This window comes from Orycteropus afer, unplaced genomic scaffold, assembly GCF_000298275.1.
Source record: "Orycteropus afer afer isolate SDZICR_OR568_19922 unplaced genomic scaffold, OryAfe1.0 scaffold00263, whole genome shotgun sequence".
NCBI lineage: Eukaryota > Metazoa > Chordata > Mammalia > Tubulidentata > Orycteropodidae > Orycteropus > Orycteropus afer.
The window spans coordinates 3,189,345-3,215,117 of NW_006921850.1; the positions used below are offsets into that span (position 1 = coordinate 3,189,345).

The 25,773-nt window shown below is 40.4% G+C and overlaps 1 protein-coding gene across 1 annotated transcript in view; it reads left to right on the forward strand.

Moving 5' to 3' along the window:
- ELMO1 (engulfment and cell motility 1) overlaps positions 1-25,773 on the forward strand; it is a 679,198-nt gene that overhangs the window by 441,402 nt on the left and 212,023 nt on the right. The window contains exon 16 of the mRNA XM_007950092.1: positions 1,763-1,899. Coding sequence (XP_007948283.1) covers positions 1,763-1,899 — 137 coding nt within the window. The remainder of the gene's footprint in view (positions 1-1,762; positions 1,900-25,773) is intronic.

Here is a 25,773-nt window from a genome sequence, read left to right on the forward strand (position 1 = left end):
TCTTTTCCATTTTTCAGTTAAGAAAGTCAAAGCTGAAGAAGGTGAAGTGACTTACTTTTAATTAACATGGGCTAGACTTGAACCTGAATCTTCTCCCCCCAAGTCCTGCATCCTTTCCACATTACTGTTCATTGCTTCTAACGAGGCCCTTACATTGTCTCAAAGAAACCAGCATTCATGTATCTTGAAATCACGTTGCACCATTCACAAGGGTGAGCTACATAAACATATACTACTTTGATGATTTAGATTATTCACTATAGTCATCAAAGTTGAAGATAAAAGAGGTTGGTTTGCCTTTGCTTGTGGCCCTGCTGTAGCAGAGCACGTCTCCTTTAGGTGTGAGCTGGGTTCTCCTCGCTACAGACTGCACCAGAGGATTTTCTCTGAGTGGAGAAAATGGCAGGTACCAGGACTCTCCCCAAATACAGAAGAGTTCTCTGCTGTGTACACCATTCTCACCCTTCACATTCCTCCTCTCCTGATTTGCTGAGGACTGCAATTCCACTATTCATGGCCTTGGAGACTAAACCACTGTTGTCATGTCGATTCTGACCATAGTGACCCTGTAGGACAGAGTAGAACTTCCAGTAGGATTTCCAAGCCTGTAAATCTTTACAGAAGCAGACTGCCTCATTTTTCTCCCATAGAGTGGTTGGTGGGTTTGAACCACAGCCCAGCCCTGAACCAATGCACCACCAGGGCCCCTTGATAGCATTGGAGACTAATTGGTATTTAAAAAGTTCACAATTAAAATAAAAATACTATCTCTGTATGTAACAGCTTATATATCTTATATATTTGTTTTAAAAAATAATTTAAAAAGAACTTAGAGTACTAGTTTTGGAGGGTAACAAAGCCCCATTCCTTAGGCTCCCCTATGCCCTCATCCTTAAGACAGAAATAATAACAGTTCTGGGTACTACCCAGAGTCATTGTAAATAGCAAGTGGTATGTGATGTATGTAAAAGGGCTATACAAACATAAGCTTTATAGATAGCTGTGATTAAAGGAGGGGCTGGGCACTGGTCAGGGAAGGAGGAAAGAGGCAGCTACATCTAGAGTTTAGATTACTGTATATGGTCCAAGGAAGTTATGCAATGAGGAGTCTCAAAAGATGACTTCGTGGTCTTGTCAGAACTGGACCAGTTGCAGCTGTCAAAGCCATTTGGGTTGATTTGACCTCCAGTCCTGTGTGCATGGGAATGTAGAACAAATAGTTAAGGGTATGAGTGGCTTAGTGATCTCATGTGTCCACAGCTCATGCCATAACAATGCAAAGAGCCTCCTGGGAAAATAATCAAGGATGCTATTTTCAAGTTGCAATTAATTGTGTATTTGGGAAAGCCTATCTTCTGCCAGTTATTCTGCTGAGAAAGGGGAACTTAAGGATGATGAAAGAGCTGCACTCAGGAGAGCTGTTTGAAGAGCTTTTACACTGTCATGAACACAGATACAGGGCTTATATTCAACATCAAGGATTATGGAACAAAGGAAGAAGGGTCATGTTCTGGGATGGGTTAAGAGCTGACTTTCTTTACTCAAAATATATATCTAAGAGTTAGGATTGACCATCTGACCTTAAACTTCTAAGTTGTGTGGAGGCTAATCTTTAATTGCTTTTTCAAAATGTCATTTCTTTAATTTCATTTGAACTAAGAGGACTCCATCATCTCTCTTTGGGGAACCTGCATTTGGTTGTATCCACTCACTTCATGGCATTAAAACTTCCTCCTTTATTCCTTTCCTTTCTTCCCTCCAGCTAGTGAGACCTGCAACGACTTCCACCCAATGTTCTTCACCCATGACAGATCCTTTGAGGAGTTTTTCTGCATCTGCATCCAGCTCCTAAACAAGACCTGGAAGGAAATGAGAGCAACTTCTGAAGATTTCAACAAGGTAAGGTGGGTCTGAGGTAGTGACAAGGGCTTCCTCATGTAATCAGAGGTAGATCATCCTTAGGGCCATTGAATAATTTTGAAGCTGTGTTTGGAAGACTGAGATCTTTAGGGTATTTTGCGAATGGAGAAAGAAAGACTTGTTTATATAGAACTGAAGCTATGTGTTGATACTCTCATCTCTCCTGGCTTTAGCTAGGAGCAGTTTTGCTCCTTTTGGTTTACCAAGCTGGGACCATTGGCAGAGACCCCTTCTAGAAAAACATTGTCTGGATGATTTCTTTTTTTTTTAATGGTGTTAGTTTAGGATGCATTGTTTCTTGTAAGTTACATTGAGAATAGTCCCTTGCCTCCTCTGTCCAAATAACTTACAAGAAGACAATGAAATCAGGAAGACTGCTCTGTCTAGGTTGTTTAGATTCTTTGTGGATTATGAATGTGTTGAGATAATCAGCTCTTTGCTGTGTCAAAAGGAATTTTTATTAAAATGAAAGATTGCTTCCAGGGAATAGAACAATTATGTTTATAAATAGCATATCTTGGTTTACAGTAATCACTTGATTCTTTGAACTAAGGTGTCCTTTGGTTTTCTATATTGTAATTTCTTGCAAAGGTGTAAACTTTATATTTTTATTTGTGTGTCAGTGTTGGATGGGGAGAAGTGTATTGGCCAACTCAAAGCAAGCACAGGCATCATGCACACTTGGAGATACACAAAATCTTTATCATTATAGCAAAGATGTATCTATATAGAGATGGAGATATATGTTTATGATACTTTTTGACACTAAGTTCATGACTGATAGTAATTGTTGATTGTTGCCAGCTGCAGCTGCCATTGAGTCAGCCACAATTTGTGGCAACTCTATGTACAATAGAATGGAATGCTGCCTCCTCCTTCACTGTCCCTTCTGGTAAGCTATGGATAGGAATATTGTGATCCATAGAATTTTCAATAAAACAGATCTATTTCAGGCTTTAATACCTGTAATTTTCTACTACATTGTGGCTTTGAGCATCACCCAAGCCCACTAATCTGGTTCTAAGGGATGGAGCCATGTCTAAACTCTACTCTTAACAGATGACAGGTGTAAGGTCTAAGAGACTGGCTTCCTAGTCATCCTATGGGGCCATCACAGGCTTATGCTTGGTACATCACATATCATCTGAAGTCCATCTATGTTTGAGATTCGTGTTGGTCTTTGCTTCCCTGCTACTTTTTCTCTGAGTTTACATCTCATCATTTATTCTCATTCTATTCTGGTTTGTGGTATCTTGCACTGAGAGTGGTTGAAAAAAAAAGGAAATCAGGAGAAGGAAATGTGACTTTTCCACAAGCATCAGTCAGGTTCTCACATGAGCATCTCCATCAGCATAATGGTCTTATCTGCAGTGACAGCAGGCAGACACCATTCTACCTTATGTATCATGATCTGTATTTTGCATTTACAGCCATCTCTAGCACAAAGCACTCGACTACTAGCCAAAAGCTTGGTGGTTCGAACCCACCCAAAGGTGCCTTAGAAGACAGCTCTAGCAATCTGCTTTCAAAAGGTCAGAACCTTGAAACCCCATGGAGCAGTTCTACTCTGTAACAACATATGGGATCACAGTGAATTGGAAACAAATTGGTGGCAACTAACAACAAACAACAACAACAAAAAATTGATTCACTGGAGTAGTCTCCAATGACTCTGCCCCATGGGGAGTCCTGATCTGGAACCTGCAATCCAGAGTGCTAGTGTCTGAGTGGCTCTGCCTGAAGAGCAGCATGATTCCAGAGTTGGAAGGAAGAAGCCCATTAATTCCCTGGTGATTATAAGTGCAACCTGTTGTTGTTGTTTGCCGTCGAGTCGGACCCGACTCATAGCGACCCCTCCTTGGGTTTCCGAGGCGGTATCACTACAGAAATAGATTGCCCCATCTTCCTTCCGAGGAGTGGCTGGGTGGATTTGAACTGCCAGCCTTCTGGTTAGCAGTCAAGTGCCGTAGCCACTATGCTACCAGAGCTCCCAAGTGCAACCTAGTAAGTGATATTTTATATGCCAAAGAGGAACTTATGTTGCATATGGAATTAAGGTTACTAATCAGATGACCTTAAAATATCACTTACTAAGTGCAACCTAGTAAGTGATATTTTAAGGTCATCTGATTAGTAACCTTAATTCCATATGCAACATAAGTTCCTCTTTGACATATAAATAAGAGAATATATTTGTAGGTTCCAAAGATTAGGACATGAACACATTTTTTGGTGGTGGAGGAGCAGAGTGGAGAATTATTCTGCCCAATAAGCAGCATCACAAATGGAGAAAAGATTGAAGTTGTCAAAGATTTCATTTTACTTGGATCCAAGTCAACACCCATGGAAGCAGCAGTCAAGAAATCAGATGTCTTATTGCACTGGACAAATCTATTGCAAAAGACCTCTTTAAAGTATTGAAGAGCAAAGATGGCACTTTGAAGACTCAGGTGCACTCATAGCAACCATGTGTACAACAGAATGAAATACTGCCCGGTCCTGGGCCATCCTCATGATCCTTGCTATACAACCCTGATGCACTCCTTTCTTGATTTCAAACCATGCAGTATCCCTTTGTTCTGTTTGAATGACAGCCTCCTGGTCTGTGTACAGGCTCCTCATGAGAATAATTATGTGTTCTGGAATTCCCATTCTTCTCAATGTTATCCATAATTTGTTATGATCCACACAATCAAAGGCTTTTGCATATTCAATAAAATGCAAGTAAACATCTTCCTGATATTCTTTGCTTTGAGCCAAGTTCTGTCTGATATCAGCAGTGATATCCCTCATTCCATGTCCTCTTCTGAATCCAGCTTGCATTTCTAGAAGTTCTCTGTCAATATACTGCAGCAACAATTTTTTAATTATCTTATGTAAGATTTTACTTGTGTATGATATTAATGATAGTGTCCAATAATTTCCACATTCTTTTGAACCATCTTTCTTTGGAATGGGTGCAAATATGGATCTCTTCCAGTCAGTTGGCCAGATAGCTGTCTTCCAAATTTCTTGGCACAGACAAGTGAATGCCTCCGGTGTAGCATCTGTTTGTTAAAACATCTCAATGGATATCCATCAATTCCTGGAGCCTTGTTTTTTGCCACTTCCTTCAATGTAGCCTCAACTTCTTCCTTCAATACCATTGATTCTTGATCATATGCCACCTCCTGAAATGGGTGAACGTCAACCATTTCTTTTTGGTATTGTGACTCTGTATTCATTCCATGTTTTTTTGATGTTTCCCGCATCATTTAATATATTGACCGTAGAATCTTTCAGTATTACAACTTGAGGCTTGGATTTTTCCTTCAGTTCTTTAGCTTGAGAAATGCCAAGTGTGTTCTTCCCTTTTGGTTTTCTAACTCCAGTTCTTTGCACATTTCATTATAGTAACTGACTTTGTCTCCTCAAGATGCTCTTTGAAATCTTCTGTTCAGCTCTTTTATCTTGTCATTTCTTCCATTTGCTTTAGCTACTCTCTGCTCAAGGGCAAGTTTCAGAGTCTTTTCTGACATCCATTTTTGTCTTTTTTTCCTCTCCTGTCTTTTTAACAACTTTCTTCATCCCACAGTTTGTCTGGTTTTTGTTCATTGGTATTCAATGCATCAAATCTATTCTTTAGATGGTCTCTAAATTCAGGAGTGATATAATCAAGGACATATTTTGGCTCTTGCTGACTTGTTTTAATAGTCTTCAACTTCAACTTGAACTTGCATATGAACAGTTGATGTCTGTTCCACAGTCAGCTCCTGGCCTTGTTTTGGGTGAAGGTATTGAGCTTCTCCATTGTCTCTTGCCACAGATATAGTCAATCTGATTCCTGTGTATTCCATCTGGCAAAGTCCATGTGTATAGCTGCTGTTTGTGTTGTTGAAAAAAAGGTATTTGCAATGAATAAGTTGTTGGTCTTGCAAAATTCTATCATGCGACCTCCAGCGTTGTTTCTATCACCAAGGCCATATTTCCCAAATACAGGTGATTTCTTCTTTGTATCCAACTTTTGGATTCCAATCACCAGCGATAATTAACACATCTTGATTGCATGTTCAGTCAATTTCAGACTGCAGAAGGTGGTAAAAATCTTCAGTTTCCTCATCTTTGGCTTTCATGGTTGGTGTGTAAATTTGAATAATAGTAGTATTAACTGATCTTTCTGTAGGTGTATGGATATTATTCTATCACTGACAGCACTGTACTTCAGGATATATCTTGAAAAATTCTTTGTGATGATGAATGCCACACTATTCCTCCTTAATTTGTCATTCCAGGCATAATAGATAATATGGTTGTCTGATTCAAAATGGCCAAAACCAGTTCATTTCAGCTTACTAATGCCTAGGATATCTATCTTTATCTGTTCCATTTTTGACACCTTTCAATTTTCCTAGATTGATACTTCATACATTTCATGTTCTGATTATTAATGGATGTTTACAGCTGTTTCTTCTCATTTTGAATCATGCCACATCAACAAATGTAGTTCCTGAAAGCTTTACTCTGTCCACATCATTAAGGCCAGCTCTACTCTGAGGAGGCCGCTCTTCCCCAGTCATATCTTGAGTGCCCTCTGACCTGAGGGGTTCATCTTCTGGCACTATCTCAGATTGTGTTTTAGGGCTCTTCATAAAGTTTTCCAGTAATATATCAGACAGTATTTCACTGATATGCATAAGGTTTTCACTGGTCCATCCTTTGAGAAGTGGATGACCTTTTTCTTCTTCCGAGTCTGTCTTATTCTGAAAGCTCCACTGAAACCTGTCCACCATGGGTAATCCTGCTGGCATTTAAAACACTGGTGGCATAGCCTCACAGCAACATTCAAGCCACCACAGTACAACAAACTGACAGATAAGTTTGTCTCCCTTAGTTGTTCCAAACTGCTCCACTCACTTCCTGGTCTCCTTTAGCTGTTTCAAACCGCCACTGGCTCGCTTCCTGGTCTCCCTTAGCTGTTCCCAAAAGCATAGTAAAACCTAAAAACTCCAAACCCACTGCCATGGAGTTGGATCTGACTCATAGTGACCCCTCCTTGGGTTTCCAATGTAGTGTCACTATGGAAGTAGATTACCCAACCTTTTTTCCAAGGAGTGGCTGGTGGGTTTGAACCGCCAGCCTTCTGGTTAGCAGTCACATGCCTTAGGCACTAGCAGGGTAGGCAGATTTAATTGTCAACCCTGTGATGTGAAGTTTTATAAGAAGAGTTCACCTTTCTGCCTTCTATATGATGTCATCATTGTTAAAACAGTATCCCTCAGTTTGAAATTTAGATTTGTCCAACAAACTAGATTCTAAAAGTAGAGGAAAAGCTCTACAGCCTGTCTTGCTTAGGATGCCAGTTTATAGATTTCTACTGATAGTACAGTGCTTAAGTCATTCGACCAGAAGTTTGGCATTTCAAACCCACATGCTACTCTGTGAAAAGAAGATGAGACAATCTACTTCCATAAAGATTTACTGCTGTGGAAATCCAGTGGGGGTCACTATGAATTGGAATCAACTTAATTGCAGTGGATTTTGTTTTTTAGTGCTCTACCATCCACCTGTCCATTTATTGTATTTTGTGACTTGCATGTTACTGTTATGATGGAATCCATGTCACTGGTATTTCAAATACCAGCAGAGTCACCCATGGCAAACATGTTTCAATAGATCTTCCAGACTTAGTCAGACTAGGAAGAAAGGCCTGGTAAACTACTTCCAAAAAAAATTTGTGTTGTTCGTTTCTGTTGAGTTGATTTTGACTCATAATGATTCCATACAGACAGAATAGAACTGCTCCCATAGGGTTTTCTAGGTTGTAATCTATACAGGAGCAGATCACCACATCTTTCTCTTAAGGGTCCTCTGGATGGATTGGAACCAATAACCTTTCAGTTAATGGCCAAGCTATTTAATGGTTAGCTAACAAAAGCCCCTTGATCACAACAGAATATGGGCTGATACAGTGCTGGAAGATGAACCCCCTGGGGTGGAAGGCCCTACACAGTAGTGTCAACAATGGACTCAGACATACCAAGGATCATGAAAATGGCATGGTCTGGACATGTTCCCATCTGTTATACATATGGTCACTGTGAGTCAGAGCCAACTCAGTGACAACAACTAACAACAACATAGTTAATGCCACTGCTACAAGTAAGTGTTTGGAAAAGCAGCTGTCTTCCTGTTCCTCCAGACTTGGGAAGCAGCAGATGAGATATTTTCTATTCATATAAGAGAAATAGAATTAGAAAGTGATTAAAATATTTATGCTTTGGAAAGTACTTTCGTTCAGTTCCTTAATATAACTCTCTGCAGAATTACCCATTGATTCAGGCTGTTGAGCTTGTATTCTATGTTTTTTCCTTTTATTACCAATATTTTAGAGCATGCATTATTCATTTTTATGGGCATTACAAAATAGCTAAACTGCAGCTGGATACCTCAGCATGCAAGTGGTCCCATAATCATTTCATTGAAACCCTCATTCTTGAGCAGGGTAAGGAAGAGGACACAAGTGATTTGAATATTTCAGGTGCAGGATTCTCTTTAAACCTTGTGTGCCTGACTGTTGCACTTTAAAAAATTCTAACAAGAGTATAAACATTAAAATGTCTATTTGTGTGTAGCAGTATTTCTCAACCTTGACTACACATTAGAGTTACCTGGGGAGCTTTTGAAGCCCTCTTATCTCAATGCCCAATTGTGCCCCAGATCAATTAAATCAGAAACTTATGGGGTGGGGTCCAGAATTCAGTATTTTTTAAAGCTTCCTGGGTAATCTCAGTCTACTGCCACAGCTGAAAACCACAGGCATTTAGCTATCAATTAATATTTTTATTAATCACTAAAGGTGAATTGTATCAGCAGAATAAGCATTTGTTGCCATATGTAACACATATCACCATCTAGTACAAATTGCATGAATTGATAGGAGAGTATTTTCCATTGATCTATAAGTGAAAAGGCCTAGGTTCTAATCCTGGTTCCGCTGCTCAGGAGCTTTATGCCTAAAAATTAAAAAAAAAAAAAAAGGAAAAAGAGATTCCCAGAATCCCAATCACCCTCCCTTATGCTGGCGTGATATTAAGTTGAAGTAATCAATGTAAAAAATACTTTGTGGAAGTAAAATGTGATATACAGCTGGAAAACATTCTTTTTGTGTTTAATAATAAATCCTGTCAATGAAAAATGAATATACTGCTCTTTTCAAGAGAAGAAATTTTGGGGCCATTATGTTAAAAAAAAAAAGTGAAGCTCTCTATGAATCCCAAATTCCATTCTGAACTGAATTACTAGCCCATTTAACTATGGGTTGTTGTTGTTATGTGCCGTCGAGTCGGCCCCAACTCATAACGACCCCTCCTTGGGTTTCCGAGGCAGTATCACTACAGAAGTAGGATTGCCCAACCTTCCTTCTGAGGAGTGGCTGGTGGGTTTGAACCGCCAGCCATCTGGTTAGCAGGCAAGTGTCTTAGCCACTATGCTACCAGAGCTCCCTTAACTATGGGAGTAATGGGTTTTAACCTGAAAGTTTCATGGACTTCAGCAGTGTCTCTCTCTGAACAAATTTATTCAGCACCTTGGTTTTATGTATGACTTGCCATGCATGGAGAGCAGCTTAAAAAACTGCAGGAGACTCCATAGTCGTCATGTACTTAATTGCTGGAAAGAAGTAAGGCCTCTGCAGTAAGTGAGCAATTACTTTGCCCATATGATTCCAGTGATGGCTGAGCCTTTCGATACCATAAAAATATTTATTCATAGCATTGATGTTACTTTAGATACTATTAAACCAGCATTAAAAACCAAGATCAAATTGATTTTGCCCACTATTCAAATGATCAAAATGGAAGAAACTAATGATTTGAAAGATATAATAACTCTAGAATAAACATATTCTTTTAAAATTCTGCCCTGCAGCACTTTAAGCAAAGCCTACATGATAGAAGTTAGACTCTCGGGACTGCAGGCCTGGAACTATCTCTTAAATCAGTAGAATCTTTCCATAGGGAAGATTGCTGTGTGGTACAAAGAGTTTGGATTCGACTACTAAGCTTAAAGTTGATGGCTTGAACCCATCTAGTGGCACTGTGGAAGAAAGTCCTGGCTGTCTGCTTCTGTAAAGATTACAGACAAGAAAACCTTATGGAACTCAGTTAAACTCTGTAATACATGGGGTTGTCGTGAGTCGGAATTGACTTGACAGCAACTAGGAGTTGCTTTGTGTGTGTGTGTATGTGTGTGTGTGTGTGTGTGCGTGCAAGGAGCACCCAGGCCCATTGAATAAAGCTGCAGCTGCCCCTGGCTAGAGTATGAGCCTCATACAAGTCAGTAGGAGAAAATCTCAATTAGGAAGAACTGCAGAGCAGGGCAGAAAGAAAGCAGCCTGGAAGATTATCCACAGGAAGTAGTGGATTATGGTGGAATATCGAAGAGGGGTAGTTCAAAACCTTAAAGACAGTGAACACATGAAATAAAATAGTGTGCTATGTTTGCCCTTCTGACTGCTTGCAGCTTGCTGACTTTCTGTGCATGCTTTTCAGGGGGTGATTATATATTCAGGAGTCCCCTTCCTGGACCAGCTCAACTTCACTGTGGTGCAGACGGCACTCTGTTGGTGAGCCGAGCTGGCGAAGGGAATGAAAGGTGGTCTGTGACTCTCAGCATGAATAAACATGAACCTCCTCATCTGCATGAGGCAGGTGACTGTAAAATATCTTGGAACAAATTGTGAAAGGAAGCTTTGTGTGGCAGTGCCCAGGGGAAGCTGGGGAGGACTCAGTGTTGTTTATCTTCATTAGAATTCCATCTCATGCTGGTATTGATCGGAACTGGGCCTGGTGTGGCTAATAAAGCAGGTGTATGTTTTAATTGAAATATGAATATTTAAGTAGAGGACAAGTCTTTTAAGGCCTTAAGTTGTACACTGAGGTAATCCATTTTTCAGCTGTCCAGGCTAACAAACATTTATTCAAAAGGCTTCTCAGGTTTCACAGAGGTCTTTGGGTTTGGCACTCAGTAAATCAAATATCCTGTAGAAACAAATGCATTGCATAAATAGATTGTATTTTTCCCATTGTTGTTTCACATTGGGTAGGTAGCAAATGGTTCCATGAATGTGGATGTGTCAGAGTATGGGGGTGTGTTTACTTTTAAGCCATCCATATTAGGTAGTATTACTCTTTTTCATAGGCACTCTGGTAGCATAGTGGGTAAGGTATTTGGCTGCTAACCAAAAGTTTGGTGGTTCAAATCCACCAGCTGTTCCACAGGAGACAGATGAGACAGTCTGCTTCCATAAAGATTTACAGCTTTGCAAACCTTATGGGGCAGTTCTGCTTTGTCCTAAAGTGTCACTATGAATTGGGAATTGACTCGATGGCAGTAGGTTTGGTTTAGTTTTCCCTTTTTCATAGAATTTGCAACTGGCTGTTGGATAGTAATCGAGGTATATTTCCAGCAGTCCTCATCAGTATCAATGATGTTGTCTAAAGACAGCAGAAAGTCCAAGACCTAGTGAATCTGCTGACTTGATTTTTCAAAAGGTAATTGTTTAAATAGACTCCAGTGTGTATACTTACTAAACAGAATTATATTAATTACAAAAAATACATGCCTGGCCAAGGCAGGGAGGCTGCTATCATGTAGAAGAGTATTTTTCAACCCCCTTTTCATTACACCTGCATAAGGAGAATATTTAGACATTTTATTCCCTATTTGTCCCTCTCCTGAAATTTTAATATGACAAACATACTATAATAAGAGTAATATTTTTATCCCCCCACCAAGAACCAATTTCCACCCCCTCAGGGGGCAATACCTTACTCCCCATTGAGAATGCTTGGATAATCAAAGCTGAGAGCCAGCAGGGGAGGCTGATGGCAGTCCCAGCTTGGCCATTCACCAGTAGTGTGACCTTGAGCATGTCCTTCTACCCACCAAGTCCTTTTTTGTCTGTAAATTGGCAATGACAATATTAATAATAATAATTCTCAGAGTCACAGTGAGGATTAGGCCCTCAAAGGTTTGCCTTGTAAATTGCCCTATACAAATGGAAGGTGCTAATCTCAACAGACAAAACCTAAATTGATGGTAATTTGCACTTGGTTGTGCAGTATAATTGAGCTGCTTTCACTTCCCAAGGTAGTTTGTTCCAATAACTAAATATAGGTTTTCTTGTACCTCCATATAAGGATCTATTGAACTTTGGTTTGGCCACAGAGGGGCTGAGAGGGGTGGTTGGATCATAGTAGGGACAAAGTCCTGAATGAAGTATAAGTCCTATGGTACATGTTCCTGATGGTGAGGGGCACTGCTCCCAGCCTGCACACAAACATGCTACAGATGATGCAGGGATCTGGGCTGAATTTTTGGAGGCAGGATAGAGTGCTGGGTGATTAAAGAGTCAAACCCCCCATTGTAGCTGGGTGACCCAGCCACACTTGAGATTTTTCATCTATAGAATACTGTGATAGATTGAATTGTATTACCCAAAATAGATGTTGAAATCCTAACTCCTATACTTACAGGTGGGAGCTCTGGTGGCATAATGCATAAGGCATTTGACTGCTAACCAGAAGTTTGAACCACCAGCCACTCCTCAGAAGGAAGATTGTGCAATTTATTCCCATAGAAATACTGCCTTGGAAACCCAAAGAGGGGTTGCTATGAGTCAAAATCGACTTGATGGCAGTGAGTTTTTTGGGTTTTTTATACCTGTGGATGGAATCCCTTTTGGGAATAGGGTTTTCTTTGTTATGTTAAAGGAACTATATCAGTATAGGTTGGGTCCTAAACCTAATCACTTCTGAGTTATGAAAAGGGAAGACTAGACACAGGAACAAAAACTAGGGGAGTCAGGAAGAGATAGATGTCACATGAAGATCTTCCCCCAGAGCCAAGAGGGAAAGAGCATTTCCCTGTATTTGGTACCATGAATTTGGATTCCTAGCCTTCAGAACTGTGAGGAAATACATTTCTGTTCTTTAAAGCCACCCACTTTGGTGTTTCTGTTCCAACAGTAGTAGGAAAGTAAGACAGAATTGATGGGGATAAGAAAAGTACCCATTGCTAAGGTGGCTCTGAGCCCAGTGTGGTGTCAAGCATACAAACTGCTTGGCTCAGTGCCAGCATAGAGCAAGCATGCAGCCCTCAGTGATGGAGAGCTGTGAGCAGCCTGGGACACGAGAGAAGCTCAGATCTTGAATGCTTCAGGAAGAGAAAGGACACTCATGGCAATGCTCATGGCAACATACTCAGGAAATCAAGACAGGTTTCTCCCTTTGACTCAAGAGATTAGCTTTATAGAACCCGCTGACGGTGTGCGGCTTTCATGGGCTCCATATGCACAGGAACCATTCTGCTTTTATGAGAAACATAGACATAACTAGTGCCTTAGATTCTCAGAATTGCCACAGCAAAGTGTGACTCTAAAGAACAGGAATGTTATCTTCTCATAGTTCTGAATGTTAGGAGTCCGAATTCAGGACATTGACAGAGCTTTGCTATCTCTGCCAACCTCTTTCAGCTTTTGGCAGCCTCAGATGTTTGTTGGCATCCCTCGATTTTCAGATAGATATCATTTCCACCTGCATGCTACTCTATTTCCTTGTTTGTTCTTCTATTCCATAAAACACCTCTCAAAGGAAATTAGAATTAGGACCCACCCTACTCCAGTGTGACTTTCTTAACTGATAACATTTGCAGTGAAAAACCGTATTTTTTTCAAATAAGGTCACATTCACAAGTGGAGGGATGAGGACTTCAATATATCTTTTTGGGGAACACACTTCAATCTATAAAAACCAGAAAGTGTTCCCGGGGGCTTTACTTACAAAACCTGTGGTTGTGCCTGTGCATCCTTTACTCCCCACTCCACGCTCTGCATTCACAGCCCTGGCCGTGTCTCCATATAAAAGGCAAGCATGCGAGAGGCCAAGTGGTCCAGGAAGAACGGCATTTTGTTGACCCTGTTTATGTAATTTCTGTGAGAAATCGTTAAATAATTTAAAGTTTGTTTAAAGGTTAACTCTTTAAAGGTTAGTGTTTAGTTGCCTGAAAACACTACTTATATGTTTTGCTTTCTGAGCGTACTCTATAACTGGAACATTTTTAAAAATTGTATTTATCATGAAGGATTCTCATGAATGATTTTGGATAAACATGTCAATAGATCATAGATGTGCTGGGTATTGCTTTTCAAGGTCTAACAAAGAGGTCTCATTTGTGAAATCTTTCTAGAGACAGTATGTCTTTGTATCTGTAACATTTGTTAAGCTGAGGCTTGCCAATTAGGAGAAGAAAATAATTGATACGTTCTTCTGCTGTACAGCAGTGACATTTATCAGCTCCTTGGTTCAACTTCAGACCAACCTTGAGAATGAGAATAATGGTGACTCTTTCCACTAACTGCCCTGCATAACTCTGTTCAGTGACTTCTGAAACTTTTTTCCCTTTTGTTAACTACACTTTGGAGCCCTGTATAAATTGTTAGCTGGTTCCTATGACCTGAATTCCATATTCCATTGTGGATTATGTGAGGGATTTGATAATGGCAACAAAGCCATTTTATTAGTGTATACCTAATTAAAAGGAAGTTACCTACTTTTTAAGTAAGGCTTAATGAGTTTTAGGCATTTTAAATTAAAGGACAGCTAGGAATTTGAGTTGGACAACTAAGAAGTTACCTTTAGATGGGAATCCCTTATGAACTACAAGTTCTTATAAAGAAAATTCTTATGAAGAAAATATTTATGCTCTGATTGCTAAGTAAATCATGTCAAATGAGAGGTTGAAAACATACTTCTGAAAGGGTTATGTCTTCTAAGATAGAGCAGAGAGCATATAGGTGCTGCCTTTAGGTTCTCCTATGGTTGGATGTTAAAGCCCACCCAGAAGCACCTTGAAAGGCCTGTGATCTACTTCTGAAAAATCTGTCATTGAAAACCCTATGGAGCTTAGTTCTACTCTGACTTACATGGGGTTACCATGAGTTGGAATCAACTTGACAATAACTAGTTATTGCCAGATGATGGAGTGGAGTAGGGGATAGAGAGCAAAGAAGGCCCGGCCTCAAATAAGATATATTAAGGACTTAGGATCAGAGACTAAGGTCAGGAACCATTTGCTAAGACTCCTAAGCAAGTTCAAAGATCCCACATGAGATTTCCAAATATGCCCTGCAAAAATTCCAGATGAAGGACATGCGAATTTCACTTTACAAGGATACACAGTCAACACTCATGGAAGAAGCAATCAAATCAGACATCATATTGCACTGGGTAAACCTGCTGCAAAAGACCTCTTTATTGAAGAACAAAGATGGCACTTTGAAGACTAAGGTGTGCCTAACCCAAGCCATGGTATTTTCAATTACCTCATGTGCATATGAAAGCTGGACGGTGGATAATGAGGACCAAAGAAGAGTTGATGCTTTTGAGCTGTGGTGTTGGCAAAGAATATTGAAGGTACCATTAACTGCCAGAAGAATGAACAAATCTGTCCTGGAAAGAGTGCAGCTGGAATGCTCCTTGGAAGAGACAATGGCCAGACTTCATCTCACCTACTTTAGTCAGAAGGGACCATTCCTTGGAGAAGGATATCATGCTTGGTAAAGTGAAGGGTCAGTGAAAAAGGGGAAGGCCCTCAACAAGATGGATTGAAACAATGATGGGCTCAAGGATAGCAAGGATTGTGAGGATAGAGCATGACCAGGCAGTGTTTCGTCCTCTTGTACAGAGGGTCAGTATGAGTCAGAGCTGACTCAATGGCACTTAACAACAACAGGGATCAGATGTTAAATAATATATTTATTTAAATATACACATTTCAACTGCCAACTTAAATGTTCTTATATGCCTGTACAAATTTTTTTTAAAATCATTCTTTCATACCCCAATAACAATGAATTATATGAATTGAAGTTATCCACCTTCATTTTACCAAATAGGAAACTGTTGTTGTTGTTGTCGTTGTTATGTGCCGTCGAGTCAAACCCGACTCATAGCGACCCCTCCTTGGGTTTCCGAGACAGTATCACTACGGAAGTAGGATTGCCCAACCTTCCTTCCGAGGAGTGGCTGGTTCAGCACCAGACATGTGCGGGCCTGCCTGCTTGATCGCTGGGCACTAGAACTAAGGCTTTGGGTAAAGTGGCTTGGGAGTCTGGGTGCAGATTGAGAGGCAAGAAGGGAGGCCACTGTAAGCGTAAATTTGAGAGCAATTTCTCCACTCTTTTGTGGCAGTTGTTAAGGGGTGTGGTAGTTAAGTTCGTGTGTCAACTTGGCTGGGTCTAGTTGAGTGGCTGGGCAGCTGGATGTAGTATACCCCATGATGAGACTGGTAATCAACTCCATGGTAGAATCTACTGTGAGCAGCTGAGTAGCTGCCTTAGGGATGTGGTCTGCTTCCTGTACATAAGGAAAAGCCTTGGGGAATACTCTCTTGCTTATGACACACTTGAACCCTGTATATAACCATGTCATTATTTAGCAGCCTGCCATGCCCTGCCGATCTTAGGACTTTCAATGGACTTGAGTAAATGGCCTGCCATGTGGTTTGGTAATATTGGGACTGTGCCTTGTTACTTGTCAACCTTGGATTTGTCAGCCTGAGCAGGCAGTAGCTGACTAAAGAAAAGCCTTCAGCTTCAGTGGGCCAGGAGCAGGAGGCAGAGCTGAATCCCAAGGTTGAGGGGCTTTCACCCAGCCCCTAGAGCCTGGCATTTTGAATTCTGACTTACAGCCTCCAAACTGTAAGAAAAAACTCCTGTTTGTTAGAGCCAGGAGCTCTGGTAGCACAGTGCCTAAGGCATTTGGCTGCTAACCAGAAGGCTGGTGGTTCAAACCCACTGGCCACTCCTCAGAAGGAAGGTTGTGCAATTTACTTCCATAGTGTTACCATCTTGGAAACCCAAAGAGAGGTCACTATGAGGTGATCCGACTCATAGTGATCTGACTTGACAGCAGTGAGTTTTTTTCTGGTTTTGCTAAAGCCATTACATTTGTGGCATTCCTGTCAGAGTGGCACTTAGGTAGCCAGAACAAGGGTGAAAAATGAGCAATAAAAGTTTAATTCAATGGTGACAATTGCACAACATGGGAAGCATAATTAATGTCACTGACTTGTGCACGTAAAAACGGTTGAAATGTCAAATGTATTGTTATATATATTTCACCAAATAAAAAAGGAAATAATATTAGAAACTATTAAAAACATGTTGAACTTGAGAAGTGACAATGCCAAACAATTAGTTTCCTGTTTTCCTTCTGTTCTACTCCCCTTCCTTTTGTTGTGTCTGTGTATTTTCCATACACTTGGGGTAAAATTAAAAATAATAGTGTAATAGTTGGTGCTCAGTGAAACTCTGTGGAAGAAGGCAGTCAGGGAGACAGACAGTCAACTCAGATATCATTCCCATAGCTGGCTGGCACCTTCCTTAGGAAATTCCCCAAGCCTGCAGCCATCAGTTTTGGGAACAACTCACTCAGCTGCCCCTTTGGGGTTTCCCTGGCTCTGCCCTTGAGAATATCCATACCCCAGAAATTACCACCAAACCAAAAAAACAAACCCACTGCCATTGAGTCAATTCTGACTTACAGAGACTGCTTAGGGTTTCCAAAGCTGTAAATCTTTATGAAAGTAGATTACATCATCTCCTCCCATGGAGCAGCTGGTGGGTTTGAACTGCCAGCCTTCTGTTTAGCAATCAAATGCCTTAGCCACTGCACAACCAGAGCTCCTTAGAACTTAGCACAGTAATCTGCAATTGTCTGTTTAATTGTCAGGCTTCCTGAGAGAAGAACCTCTTTCATGCATTGTCATTGTCTAGCACAGTGGTTGGGGTTTGGAAGGTACTCAGTGTTACTTCCTCACAACTGTCACACACACAGCATGGCCACATCAGTATCCATTATTAACCCTGTCAAGCCCAGTCTTTTGTTCCCTGTCTTGGCTAATAGTGTCATAATCCATGTAGTCCCCTGTGCTTTAAATCTGATCTGTTCTTTCAGCAAATATGCATTGCATGTCTACAGCTTGGTGTGCACTGTGCTACACTGTTGTTGTCGTTAGGTGCCATCACGTTGTCTCCAACTCATAGCAAACCCATGCACAGCAGAAAGAAAAACTGCCCTATCCTGCGCCAGCTTCATGATCCTTGCTATACTTGAGCCCATCACCACAGCCACTGTGTCAATCCATCTAATTGAGGGCCTTCCCCTCTTTCATCTACCCTCCACCTTACCAAGCATGATATCCTTCTCCAGGGAACGGTCCTTTGTGACAGCATGACCAAAGTAGGTGAGACAAAGTCAGCCATTCTTGTTTCCAAGGAGCATTCCAGCTGCACTTCCTCCAGGACAGATTTGTTAGATCTTTTAGTAGTCCATGTTACTTTTACCATTCTTCACCAGCACCACAACTCAAAAGCATCAATTCTTCTTTGGTCTTACTTATTCATTCTCCAGCTCTCACATGCATGTGAGGCAATTGAAAATACTATGGCTTGGGCCAGGTGCACCTTAGTCTTCAAGGAGACATCTTTGCTCCTCAGCTCTTGAAAGAGGTCCTTTACAGCTGATTTGCCCAGTGCTATATGTCGTCTGATGTCCTGACTGCTGCTTCCATTGGCATCAGTTGTAGAACCAAGCAATGTGAAGTCTCTGACAACCTCAATCTTTTCTCCATTTATCAGGATGCTGCTTATAGGACCAGTTGTGAAGATTTTTGTTTTCTTTATATTGAGATGTAATCCATACTGCAGACTGTATTCTTCAATCTTCATCAGTAAGTGCCTCAAGTCATGCTCACTTTCAGCAAGCAAAATTATGTTGTCAGTGTATTACAGGTGGTTAATGATTCTTCATCCAATCCTGATGCCATGTTCATCATATAGTCCAGCTTCTTGGATTATCTGCTCAGCATATATGGTGAAAGGATACATCCCTGACACACTCCCTTCTTGATATTAAATCATGCCGTGCCACAGTGTCCCCTTGTTCTGTTCAAATGACAGCCTCCTGGTCTATGTACAGGTTCCTCATGAGTACAATCAAGTATTCTGGAATTCCCGTTCTTCTCAATGTTACCCATAATTTGTTATAATCCACACAATCAAATGCTTTTGCATAGTCAATAAAACACAAGTAAACATCTTTCTGGTATTCTTTGCTTTGAGCCAACATCCTTCTGACATCAGCAATGATTTCCATTGTTCCACATCCTCTCCTGAAACAAGCTTGCATTTCTGGAAGTTCTCTATCAATATACTACTGCAACCATTTTTGAATTATCTTCATCAAGATTTTACTTGTCTGTGATATTAATGATATTGTTCAATAATTTCCACATTCTGTGGGATCGCCCTTCTTTGGGATGGGTACAGATACGGATATCTTCCAGTCAGTTGGCCAGGTAGCTGTCTTCCAAATCTCTTGGCATAGCCTAGTGAGTGCCTCCAGAGTGACATCCTTTTGTTGAAACATCTCAGTGGGTATTCCATCAATTCCTGGAGCCTTGTTCTTTGCCAATTCCTGAAGTGCAGCTTCAACTTCTTCCTTCAATACCATTGGTTCTTGATCATATGCCACCTCCTGAAATGGATGGAGATCGACCAGTTCTTTTTGGTACAGTGACTCTGTGTATTCCTTCCATCTTCTTTTGATGCTTCCTGCATCGTTCAATATTTTACCCACAGCATCTTTCAATATATGCAACTCAAGGCTTAAATATTTTCCTCAGTTCTTTCAGCTTGAAATGCCGAGCGTGTTCTTCCCTTTTGGTTTTCTAACTCTAGATCTTTGCACATTTCATTATAGTAACTGGCTTTATCTGCTCAAGCTGCTCTTTGAAATCTTCTCTTCAGCTCTTTTATCTTGTCATTTCTTCCATTTGCTTTAGCTACTCTCTGCTCAAGGGCAAGCTTCAAAGTCTCTTCTGACATCCATTTTGATCTTTTCTTCCTTTTTCATCTTTTTAATGACCTCTTGCTTTCTTCATGGATGGTGTTCTTGATAGCACTCGTAATTCTTCTGGTTTTCGGTCATTGGTGTTCAACACATCAAATCTATCATCTCTAAATTCAGGAGGGATATATTCCAGATCATATTTTGGCTCTCATGGACTTGTTTTAATTGTCTTCAACTTCAAGTTGAACTTGCATATGAGCAGTAGATAGTCTGTTCCACAATCAGCTCCTGGCCTTGTTTTGGCTAAACATATTGAGCTTTTCCATCATCTCTTGCCACAGATGTAGTCAGTCTGATTCCTGTGTACTCTGTCTGGTGGAGGCCACGTGTATAGCCAGCATTTGTGTTGTTGAAAAGAGGGATTTGCAATGAATAGGTCATTGGTCTTATAAAATTCTATCATGCAATCACCAGCATTATTTCTTGGCATCACCAAGGCCAAATTTTCCAGTTACTAGTGATTCTTCTTTGTTTCCAACTTTTGCATTCCAGTCACCAGTGATAACTAACACAACTTGATTGCATGTTCAATCAATTTCAGACTTCAGAGGTTGACAAAAATCTTCAATTTTTCCTCATCTTTGGCTTTGGTGGTTGGTACGTAATTTGAATAATAGTAGTAGTAACTGGCTTTCCTTGTAGGTGTATGGGTATTATCCTATTACTGACAGCATTGTACTTTAGGACAGATCTTGAAACATCCTTTGTGATGATGAATGCCACGCCATTCCTTCTCAAATTGTCATTCTTGGCATAGTAGATCATATGGTCATTTGATTCAAAATGGCCAAAACCAGTCCATTTCAACTCACTAATGCCTAGGATATCAATCTTTATGCATTCCATTTCATTTTTGACAACTTCCTATTTTCTTGGTGTCATACATCATACATTCCATGTTCCAATTATTAATGGATGCTTGCAGATGTTTCTTCTCAATTTGAGTTGTGCCACGTCAGCAAATGGAGGTCTCAAAAGCTTTACTATATCCATATCAGTAGGGTTGGTTCTACTCTGGTGATGCAGCTCTTTCTCAGTTATATTTTAAGAGCCTTCCAACCCAAGGGGCTCATCCTCCTGCACTGCATCATACAGTGTTTCTGGGCTATTCTAAAGTTGCTCAGTAATGTGTCCGACAGAGTTTCTCTGCTATTCATAAGGTTTTCCCTGGCCAATTCTTTAAGAAGTGGATATCCTCTTCCTTCTTTCTAATATGTCCCAGTGTGTAAGCTGTTTTAAAACCTGTGCACCTTGTGCAACACTGCTGGTGTTTGAAACACGTGCACAGCCTCAAGCCTTACAGCAACACTCAAGCCACCACAGTACACCAAACTGACAGACAAATTTGTCTCCCTTAGCTGTTCAAAACCTCTCTGCCCTCCCCTTACCTGGATCCCTGCCACTCTGTCCGTTGTCCCCTGGCTTTTCTTTCCCCCACTTCCTGACTCTTGGGGGTGGGGCCTGTATCCCTCCCCTTACCTGGATCCCTGCCTCTCTGTCTGTCATCCTCCTGCATCCCCCTGTGCTATAAGACCTCGGAAATACAGAAGTCAGCAAGATAGATTGGCTCTTGCCTTCATGGAGCTGGCTGTCTAGTGAGTTCTGTTTGGAAGCTATGGACTAGTCTTTCTAGTGAAAGTGAAATCATAGCCAAAGGTCTTTGCTTCCAACCACTAAACAATCCTGTATTTCTCACAATTGCTTTAGTCAGAATTTCCTTTCTTTTTTTTACACCAAGTGTGGTAGAGTGAATGACCACTTGCAATTCTTCACTGCTCTGTATAGTAATATAAACATCCACATCCTTGCCATGACTTTATGGTGGTGAATATATTCCTGCGCCCTTTGACTGTTTACTTGACTAAGTGACTTGCTTGGCCAGTCAGAAGCTCATGAATGAGACATGAGCAGAGGCTTACTCTTGCCTGTATAGTTGGGTTGAATCCTTGTACTTCCATTATTATCCTGAGAAGTGTATACCCAGAGTAGAGCTTCCTCTGTCAACCCACAGAATAGAAGGTTAAGGCAGGGTCATTCAGCTGAGCTATAGACTTGTGCATAAGAGAATAAATTCTTAACTCAATAAATTCTTAACTATTTGTTACACAGCATTACCATACCAATACTGAGTAATATACCAACTTTTGCAGTAACTTCTCTCCCAGTTATGAAACCTCCCCTCTTTCTAAATCTCCCCACACACAGATTTCACATACCATTCTTGCTTATAATCCTTCTGTACCTGTCCATTGATTGCCTATTAAAGTTTCATCACGTTAGTATGTTCTCCAGATTGCTCCTTAATTAGAATAAACTATTTTCTGCTTCAGGAGCTCTAGTAGCTTAGTGCCTAAAGCACTTGACTGCTAACCAGAAGGCTGGCAGTTCAAACCCACCAGCCACTCCTCAGAAGGAAGATGGGGCAATCTACTTCTGTAGTGATACTGCCTCGGAAACCCAAGGAGGGGTCACTGTGAGTCGGGTCCGACTCGATGGCACATTAACAACAACAACAACAACAACATTTTCTGCTTCATCCCAGTATCTTAATCTCTTCACCTTATACCTGCCCCAGATTCCAGGCATCCTGCACTACCCAACATTCTTTGTGCCAAAGTAGTTTCATATCTCAGGCTTTTGCTCATGCCTATTCCCTCTACTGATTAGATCTTCCCCCATCTGCTTGTTGAAATGACACAAAGACTTTAGGACTTTGCACAAGTCATACCTTAGTGAAATAGTTACTACTCCCTTGCAGTCAGAATAAATTGCTCCTGTACCTCTGCCCCTACAGTATTCAATTCACAATTTATTTTGGAAAATATCTTCTACCTTTATAGTAGTTGCTTGTTTATAAGTCTTTCTTTCTAAATTGAGTCAACGTATCATTAGAAGCTAGAATTATAGCTTTTATAGCTTAATATTCTCCAGATGCTTTTTAGGTAGTATCTGCTCAGTTATTTTTGGTTGAACGTTGAATGAATGAATGGCCAGGAATTTTTAATTCACTCATCATTTAAAATTATCTACCTGGCCAATAAGCTTAATTAATTTTTACCACTTTAATATAGAGTAGTCACTATTGTTCAATTCCTGGGAACCATCAATGCTAAGTATCCTTTCTATGTGACAGAATAAAGAATTGTCTTACCCAAAATACCAAGAGGCCTTATTGAAAAACACTTACAGACTGTTCACTCAAAATCTCTGTTCAGATATACTTTGAGGGAGTTATAAAATAATTTTTGTATTAGTTTCTTAATAAAAATATAGCAGTAATTATTTTTCCAGATATATACTTTCTATAATGTAAAAGGAAAGCCTCAAAGACATTGAATAACTGCAGGTGAACTAAATTTATCTTTTCCAGGCATCCCTAGTTTAATCTATCTGTTTCATTTTTACTCCCTCACTCATATATCACTCTTAGTTCTTCTTCACCCATATACCCCAGACATTCAGGGAGCACTGTATTTCCCCATTAGTCTTACTTCTAGGCCAGTGGGAACGTAACATCAAGAATGATACCTATCCTTTTCACAAGATGGTTACCAAAAGACTTTCTGATGCAGAGGACAGACATGGCTTCCACCATCCACTTCATTGAGGTGACTGGTACTTACCCAAGCACACTTGAGAAATGTGTGTGCAGGTAGCAGGCATAGTAAATGGTAAATGGGAGAGATCAGCCAGTTCACAAAAATTATCTTGTGGATTTTACCTTTAGTTCCCCAATTTCTCTTAAATTAGAAAAGAAAAACGTATTCCCCAAGAGTGTGATACAAGTAGGAAGACTTGGTTCTTGCTGCAATAATTGCTTGCTTTTAAGTGCTGGAAGCAATCAACTCCATAGAACTCTTCTGGTTCCCGTTTTCTTATTTCTTTTTCACATATCCATGTGTGTGGCTTGGCTGGATTTCAGGTGTACGACATATGGCTTTTTGCTGCTTGAGCTGCTGCAGAAGTAAATGTCACTGGCATATAATGGCAGATTTCCATTCTGTGAATCACAAGAGCATGGAATTCTGTCCGAAAACTCCCCGGCCACTATGAGTGCTTAAAGCAAGAGAAGAAAAGAGATACTATTCCTATTAAAATGAGTTTATTGTGATAAAGAGTATATATTTAAAATGGAGATGCCACTGCCCTGAAGTGTGTTAGGAAAAGCTATTTGCAAAGCTGGTTGGTACTGTGGTTAGGGCACTGGGTAATTGCTCCTAAGCCTCATCCCCAAGGCTGTCCTAAGCACACACTGATAAGTATGCGATGTACAATGCCTTTTGACTTTTTTTTCAGATAGATCAAAATTAGCTAGTGCATGTACCAGAAAAGCAAGACTGAATAGGACAATGATTTTTGGACACAGGGTACCAGAATTTTATATTTATTAAATTTCAAGTTACAAGATGCTTTAGGACAGAGTAGGTAAACAGTGGAGAGCAAGGTTCTCAGAAACAAAGCCTCAGCCTTCACTTCTCTCCCCATGGCTGAGAAACCAAGAAGGTGGATGTGAGATTCCTAAAGAAACTATTAGATGAAACCATATGAAATTGCCAATATTTGGTTTTTGAGTCACAAAAGCAGTAATTTCAAATGGTTCAAACTAATAACTGTTGTACATTTTGTGAAATTTGATGTAGTTACTTGCAAACATTTGCTGTTGATTTTTTTTATGCCTTTTTGTAAGTTACTCTATTTCTTGTTCATCTGCTAATGTTCTCTAATCATTTAACTCATCATTATAAGTTGTAATAAGTTGCCCTTGAACCTGAGAAGTGAGGTTCAAGCTCTGGCTCCATCATTTCTTTGCTAGGTGATCTGGGCTGATTACTTACTCTATCAATGTTTCACTTTTTTCATCTGCATGTCTTAATATAGTTGTTGTGAGGGTTAAATGGGCTAATACTATGCTGATCCATGTGCAATGACCAAAATTTGACAATTTTTAATTACAAACTTAAAATTCTATGTAGTTCAGCCTAATATATATAAAGTACTTGGGCTGTCCCTGGCACAGTATGAAGCAAAAACCTAACATTCTGCCCTCGAGTCAATTTCAACTCATCATGACCCTAGAGGACAGGGTAGAACAGCCCCAAAGGTTTTCTGAGGTTGTAATCTTTACAGAAGCAGACAGCCACCTCTTTCTCTCACAGAACAGCTGGTAGGTTTGAACCACCAACCTTTCAGTTAGCAGCTGATCGCTTAACCACTTCCCCACCAGAGCTCCTTAAGCACAATATAACCCAAAAAACCCACTACCATCAAGTCAATTCCAACTCATAGCAACCCCCATTGGATTTCCAAGGTGGTCAGTCTTTATGGATACAGATTGCCTCACCTTCTTTCCATGGAGCAGCTGGTGGGTTTAAATTGCAAACCTTCTGGTTAGTGGTCAAATGCCTTAGGCTACCAATAGAAGTGTTCCTTATTAGTGGTATTGAGGGAAATGACAGGAAAGACTGGACAGTGCTCCACACTAGGCATTGAGAGAAGTGGCTGCCTCTACCTTACTATATAACTCTGGGTGCTTCTCTGATAACGGCTTCTACTTACCATCCCTCCTTCCTAGACAAAGTCTGTTTCCCTCATGGTATCTAAGGCAGATTGCCTTGTTCTGTGCTTTGTATTATAAACCTTCTTGCCTGATCTGAGACTTCACTCTATCAATTATCCTTTCTGTCTTTACAGCATCAGTCTCTTCCTTTCAAATGATACCATCTCACCAGTATATAAACATACTCAAATTTCTTGTACTCTAAAGCACAAATAAATACAACCCTCATGCATTGTTGGTGGAGCTACAAAATGGTGCAGTAGAAAAATTTTGGGAGTTCCTCAAAAAGCTAAACATAGAATAGTCATATGACCCAGCAATTCTACTCCTAGGTATATACTCAGA